Below are 7,549 nucleotides of genomic sequence, written 5' to 3' on the forward strand. Positions count from 1 at the left end.
AATTCTTATTTTCTGTTTTCTAAATATCTGAAGAACCATTTCCTAACTGTTTTTATATCTTTGTCTAATTTTCTCCTGTACTCTGATTTTTCCCTCCTTATTAAGCTTTTAGTAATTAATAAAAGCATTTCAGTCCAATCTTCTGACCTTTCACCTATCTTTGCATAATTATATGTCTTTTCTTTCAGGTTGGTACTACCTTTGACTTTTTTAGTCAGTCATGATGGCGGGTCTAGCCCTTACAATTTTTCTTATTTGTCGGAATGTATCTATTCTGCACTTTCTGGAATATTCACTTAATTGTTTGCATCTCTAACGACTTATCCTTTAACCTAAACTTCCAGTTCATTTTTACTAGTCCTGCTTTCATGCAGTCGTAATTGCCTTTGTTTAAATTCAAAATAATTGTATTGGACCCATGCTTCTCACCCTCATTCTGAATGTAAAATTCAATCATATTATGGCCACTGCTACCAGAGTTGCTTTCACTATGAGGTGAGTAATTAATCCTATCTCAATGGTCAAAACCTCTGCCGATGCTCCAGTGAAAATAGCTCAAACTCTCCAACCCAGGCAACATCCTTGTAAATCTTTACTGAACCCTTTCAAGTTTCACAACATCTTTCCTGTAGCAGGTAGACCAGAATTGCACACTATATTCCAAAAGAGGCCTAACTGATATCCTGTACAGATGCAACATGTTCTCCCAGCTTCTATGATAATGAGATAACAATGTAGAGCTGGATGAACACAGCAGGTCAAGTAGCATCAGAGGAGCAGGAAAACTGATGTTTCGGGCCTAGACCCTTCTTCAGAAATGGGGGAGGGGAAGGGGTTTCTGAAATAAATAGGGAGAGAGGGGGAGGCGGATAGAGGAGAAGATGGGTGGAGAGGAGACAGACAGGTCAAAGAGGCAGGGATGAAGCCAGTAAAGGTGAGTGTAGGTGGGGAGGTAGGGAGGAGATAGCTCAGTCCAGGGAGGACGGACAGGTCAAGGGGGCGGGATGAGGTTAGCAGGTAGGAGATGGGAGTGGGGCTTGAGGTGGGAGGAGGGGATAGGTGGGAGGAAGGACAGGTTAGGGAGGCGGGGACGAGCTGGGCTGGTTTTGGGATGTGGTAGGGGGAGGGCGAAGCCCCTCCCAGCTTCTATACTCAATGCACTAACCAATAAAGGCAAGTGTACTAAACACCTTCTTCCCCACTCTGTCTATCTGTGGCTCTGCTTTCAAGGAACTATGAAACTGTGCCCAAAGGTCTCTTTGTTTGGCAACAGTCCCCAGGACCTTACTATTAAGTATATATAAGTCCTGCCCTGATTTGCCCTACCAAAATGGAGCACCTCACATTTATCTAAATTAAAACAGAGGACTGACCATGTTGAAGCTCCTGGACTGGGCATGGACTGTGTCCCTGGTACTGGGAGCCCCTGCCAGACTCCTACCTGCCAAACTGACCTCAGGACTGTCCCATGCCAGTTTCTGACGTGGCCATTTGTTTGAATGAATGTGCAGTGTGTTTGCAGGCAGCTTGCATGCGGTGGGTGTTGCATTGCCCTTTTAGTGTGCCATTCAGCAAGATGCTTACTTCACTCCCCAAAACCCAGTTCAATAGCAGCCCATCTTGCATCTCCGCTAAAGAGCCCCTTAAAACAGCAGTAATGTCAGCCTTTCACTCTGGTTGATTCACTGACATTCTAACAGACGTGGCACAGCAAAGCGCTTGTGAGAAGCATAAAAGATGGAGCGAGATGATCTTGATGTTGAGAATGACCTTACCAGACTTCTCATCAGAATCTCAACATAGCACTCGTCACTTCGAGTTCTATAAGATGGGTTTTGTTTTACATATATTTTCTATGTTTAAATAGTCATAAAGGATGTGGAGTTTATTTTTTTCCTGCTGCTGATTTAATGTTTAGTGGCTTGGCTTCATAATGCTTCCTCTTGTTATCTCGATTTGTACGACCAGTTCATCTGTTTTGATTCGAATGCTGCGTGCATTCAAATATAGTGTCCTTAAGTTTTGTCCTTTGATTATTTTCGTAACCTGTAATCTTTTCTGCTGATTTGCTCTTGGATCTATATTTTCTATCCTTTCCTGTCATCATTTCCCCACCCCAGCCTTTTTTTCCTTATGAATAATTATACATTTGTCCAATTATTTTTGCCACTACTTCATCTCTCTGTAAGTCTTTGACCTCTCAAATTCAGGCAGTTTTGAGGTTCACTATTCTCTCAGAATGCATCCCTTCAGTTTTGGAAGTTTGACAGTTCTCTGGATCCAAACCTGTTGATATGGATTCTCTTAGTGACCACATGAGATTTGTAGGTCCCTCGAAGTTAGAGCACCTTTTAATTACTTGGATTTCCTGTGCAGAGAATGTCTTTCCTGTTGTTGCAGATAATTACCTTGTTGCAGCCCTGGACGATCTTTAATCTCTTCAATTTCTTCATAGAGGATGCCTGCTCTGTTGAAACAAGCAGTTTTTCTTACAATATCCAGGATCCTTGGCCCAGGCAATTTGCTCTTTTAGATAGTATCTCCTAACCAGGTAATTCCTTCTTGATCATGTGCTGAATTTGTGAACCTTGTGTGTACCATCTCATGCTGACTTCAGTGGAGTTGTAGGCACCACACTTTTTAAAAAAATTAATTCATGGCATGTGGGTGTCACTGGCTGTGCCAACATTTGTTGCCCGTCCCTTGACGTCCTTGAGAAGGTGGTGGGGAGCTGCCTGCTTGAACCGTTGTACTCCACACGGTTGACCCACAATATCCTCAGGGAGGAAATTCTGGGATTTTGACCCAGTGACCGTGAAGAAACAGCAATATATTTCCAAGTCAGCATGGTGAGTGACTTAGAGGTAAACTTGCAGGTGTTGGTCTTCCTATGTCATAGAGTCATACAGCATGGAAACAGACCCTTTGGTTCAACACATCCATGCCAACTAAGTTTCACAAACTGAACTAGTGTCACCTGCCTGCATTTGGCCCACATCCCTCTAAGTCGTTCCTATTCATGTACCTGTTTAAATGTTTTTTAAATGTTGTAACTGTACCTGGATCGACCACTCACTCTGGCAGTTTATTCCACATGTGAACCATCCTCTGTGTGAAGACGTTGCCCTTCAGGTCTCTTTTAAATCTTTCTGCTCTCACCTTAAAAATATGCCCCCTTGTTTTGAACTCCCCTACTCGAGAGAAAAGACCGAAAGAACTGCAGATGCTGTAAATCAGGATCAAAAACAAAGTTGCTGGAAAAGCTCAGCAGGACTGGCAGCATCTGTGAAGGAAAAAACAGAGTTAACGTTTCGGATCCGGTGACCCTTCCTCAGAACTGTTCTGGCAACCATTTCTGGCAACATCCTTGTAAATATTTTCTGAACCCTCTCTAATTTAGTAATATTGTTCTTATAGCAGGGCAACCAGAACTGTACATAATGCTCCAAACATCCTGTACAAGGTCCTGTATCTGGTACCCAGATGGAAATGGTCGTGGGTTTGGAAGGCGCATTCTGAAGATCTTTGGTGGATTTCTGCAGTGCACCTTGTAGATGGTGCACACTGCTGCTGTTGGTGGAGGCAGTGGACGTTTGTGGATGTGGTGCCAATCAAGTGGGCTACTTTGTCCTGGATGATGTCAAGCTTGAGTGTTGTTGGAACTGCACCCATCCAGGCAAGTGGGGAGTATTCTATCATACTCCTGACTTGTGCCTTGTAGGTGATGGACAGGGTTTGAGTGTGGGGGTGGGGGTGGGGGTGGGGGGGTGGGGGGCGGTGGAGGGGAGGTGGTGGTGCGTGCGGTCAGGAGATGAGTTATTTGCTATGGTATCTTAAATTGTGTGCATAGATTTTTAATCTCTATCTGTTGTCAAATATATGTTGAAACTTGAATGCTCTTCAACTTACTGCTTATGTTGGATGTTTTCATTCACCTGCAGTGACTGTAGTATTGATGAAAACAACATGCTTTCACCTGCATTGTACTGAGTGGGGATTGATTAGCATGGTATTTGTCGCTGGTACTGAGGATAATTTCAGGGAGGATAAAAAAATGAAATGTTGATCGAACATGTGTCTCCTGAATAATATCAAGCATGTATCTGACGTTGCTTTTTGTTCACAAAATCTGGGATACCTCAGTTTTACATTCACTAATGAACTCAAGTGGGGTGTACTGCTTGTTGGCTTGTGTCTTCTCACAGGTCTTGCAATTTTAACTTTCTTTGAAAGTTTTGAAAGCAGTGGGAAAAAAATCCAGTTTAGTCACAGTATAATCTTGATGACAGGATGAAACAAATTTCTTACTAATAAATTCTGATGAATTTTGTCTTCTCTTTGGGTTTCTCCTGGTGTGTTGGGAGGCCTATGAAAACTTCTAATGGTTCTCCTTTAAACCATCTGTTGAGAAATGGAATGATCTTTGATCAGTTCGAAGAAGGGTCTAGGCCCGAAACGTCAGCCTTCCTGCTCCTCTGATGCTGCTTGGCCTACTGTGTTCATCCAGCTCTACACCTTGTTATCTCAGATTCTCCAGCATCTGCAGTTCCTGCTATCTGTGATCTTTGACCTGTTGTTCCATGACTGCTTGTTCTTGACTTTAACTGATGTAACTGCTTCTGCATTTGAAGAGGATTTGGGTCTACACATGCTGTTGTACTCATGAATGAGAATTTGTGATTGTGAAGTATATATTCATTATCTACTGACGCCCTATGTGGTGTAGAGTTGCTTGCAGCATACCATTAAGTTTAAGTGCCTTAACTGCTGGAGCATACAGCTGCAGTGCTCTATGCTGTAAACAATATTTCTTTTAGTCCTAAGGACTAAAGTATACTATCTGATAATATAGTGACACATCCCTAATCAAGTTTAAAAGTAATAGATGCCCATTGACCTAAATATCTTTTGCCCAAAGTCTAGGTCTTGATCACCATTTTCCCCTGGGAATACCTTTGGCCCATTTTGTTTCCTTTTCTTTGCATATTTTGATTTTTTTTCTCTTCTTTTTGCTTGCAGTCAGCAGCATGCTTACTCTCTGCATTTTTTTTGCGGTCCATCACCATTCCCTCTGGCTCTGGATGACTTATTCTTCTATCAATCAATCTCTCCTGTCTTCCACCCTAACATATACCTTCCTTGTGTCCTTCTCCAATCTATCTCTTTGTCAAAGCCTATTATGTCTTTAATTCTTTCCATTTCTGATGAAGGGTCACAGACCGGAAACATTTTTTTTTCTCTCAGAACTGATGCTGCTCGACCTGCTGATTTCCACTATTTTATTTTTATTTCAGATTTGCAGTATCTGATGGTGACACTGATTGAGGGACCAAGGTATCGTGGATGGAACAATCGCTTTGGAATGCTGGAAGGAAAGAGGGCAGAGAGTTTGGTGGTTATGCTATGCTGAAGGCTGTGGAAATGGGGAAGATCATTTCTCGAATAGAGGCTGATGAGTAGCAAGTGAAGACAAGGGGAAGATCATTGAGGTTTAGGGAGGAAGGAGGATGATGAGAAGGGCAGAAAATGAATGTAGAAGAGGGCCCTCAAAAACCAATAATCCTCAATTGAGGAAAAAGGATATAACAAAAGGACTGAAACGAAAGGTTGCGTTAATTGGGGCAGATAGATAAATAGTGAAAATTGTATCGGAATCACAATATGAGGAAACGCATCTGGGGGAATTATAAAAGCAAAATACTTCTGATACATCCGAATTATCTTTTTAAAATAACTGAGAAAAGTTGCAGGTTTCAGCCTAACTGCTTCAAAACTGTGGGAATCGGAATGATTGGGTACAGTAATGAAAACAGAAAGTGCTGCAGAAACTCGACAGGGGTTTGGCTTGAAAAGGAGACACATTGGCACTTTCCTGCCTCTCACAACTTACTGGCTGAGTTTCTTCGGCACTTCCTCGTTTTTTGTTGTTATTGTTTTTTTAGAACGGCGTTTTGCGTTTATTCGGTTGGACACTGTGACTGTCACTCAAGGGGGTTGTGGGTCACGTGGTCCTCCCGCGCTGCTATTGATTGAGAGGGCGGGTAGAGAGGCGGGGCGCGGCAGCCATTGTTGGTCCTATTGGATAACCGCGACGTCGGTGTGTGGCCCCCGTTCAGCCAATGGGCGGGCGGGGAGCGGAGATTCAAACCCGAGCGCTGGCGGTTGGTCGCGAGCGCGAATGGCGAGAGACCCCTCCCCCCCCAATCCAAGACCCGCAGCACGGGCCATAGAGCAGAGAGATCAGATCTCAGCTCCGAGAATTAGTGCCAGTGCGGAGACCTTTGGGCACGGCCCTAGCCCCAACCCCAGGCCATGGAGCTACACGAACTCCGGTACAGCGAGCTGCAGCAGCTGGCCAAGCAGCACGGCCTCAGGGCCAATCTCAAGGTCAGTGTGAGAGTGTCCTGACACCGACGGCCGTGCCCGCACCGCCGGGCCCCGGCGGGGCGGGGATGGGCGGACTCTTGTGTGGAAAAACCGGTCCTCAACGTCCCTCCGCCCGTCCGCACACTCGCAACCACCCCGGAGATGGCGGTGCACCTCACTGGTTGGGATTGGCGGGGTCTCGATCATCTTAAAGTGGAGCTGGGTGGTGGCTTGATGTGGATCTGGGGATGGTGGAGTCTCACTGGGGGGGGGCGTACACCTGTCCTGTTTGGGTTTGGAAACCCTCATGTCTTCAGAGGACCATGGACGTCCAGTCCCTGTACACTTGGATTCCCCATGAAGATGGCCTAAAGGCCCTCCGCTTCTTCCTGTCCCGCAGGCCCGACCAGTCCCCCTCCACTGACACCCTCATCCGCTTAGCTGAACTCGTCCTCAGCCTTAACAACTTCTTCAATTCCTCCCACTTCCTACAGACAAAGGGGGTGGCCATGGGTACCCGCATGGGCCCAAGCTATGTCTGCCTCTTTGTAGGTTACGTGGAACAATCCCTCTTCCAAAGCTACACTGGCCCTTGCCCTATCCCCCACCTCTTCCTCCGTTACATCGATGACTGTATCGGCGCCGCCTCGTGCTCCCACAAGGAGCTTGAACAGTTTATCCACTTCACTAACACCTTCCACCCCAACCTTAAGTTCACCTGGACCATCTCTGATACATCTCTCTCCTTCCTGGACCTCTCTGTCTCCATTTCTGGCATCCACCTGGAAACCGATATCCATTTAAAACCTACCGACTCCCACAACTACCTAGAATACACCTTCTCTCGCCCACCTTCCTGCAAAAAGGCCATCCCCTAATCCCAATTCCTTCGCCTGTGCCGTATCTGAGGCATTCCACTCCCTGACATCCCAGATGTCCTCCTTTTCAAGGACCGCAACTTCCCCTCCACAGTGGTCGAAAATGCCCTCGACCGTGTCTCTCGCATTTCCCGCAACTCATCCCTCACACCCCCTCCCTGCAATAACAACCAAAACGGAATCCCCCTCGTCCTCGCGTATCACCCCACCAACCTCCAAATCCAACGCATCATCCTCCGACACTTCCGCCATCTGCAATCTGACCCCACTACCGAAGACATTTTTCCCTCCCCACCCTTATCTGC

At 45.7% G+C, this 7,549-nt stretch overlaps 1 protein-coding gene across 1 annotated transcript in view; it reads left to right on the forward strand.

Annotated features, from left to right (window-relative positions):
• Positions 1–6,173: 6,173 nt before the first annotated feature.
• The window catches only part of nusap1 (nucleolar and spindle associated protein 1), a 32,218-nt gene continuing 30,842 nt past the window's right edge, over positions 6,174–7,549 (forward strand). Inside the window, exon 1 of the mRNA XM_020512737.2 lies at positions 6,174–6,387. Within this exon, the coding sequence (XP_020368326.1) occupies positions 6,313–6,387 (75 nt within the window). The 5' untranslated portion in view covers positions 6,174–6,312. The remainder of the gene's footprint in view (positions 6,388–7,549) is intronic.

This window comes from Rhincodon typus, chromosome 8 (assembly GCF_021869965.1).
Source record: "Rhincodon typus isolate 14 chromosome 8, sRhiTyp1.1, whole genome shotgun sequence".
NCBI classification, from domain to species: Eukaryota; Metazoa; Chordata; class Chondrichthyes; order Orectolobiformes; family Rhincodontidae; genus Rhincodon; species Rhincodon typus.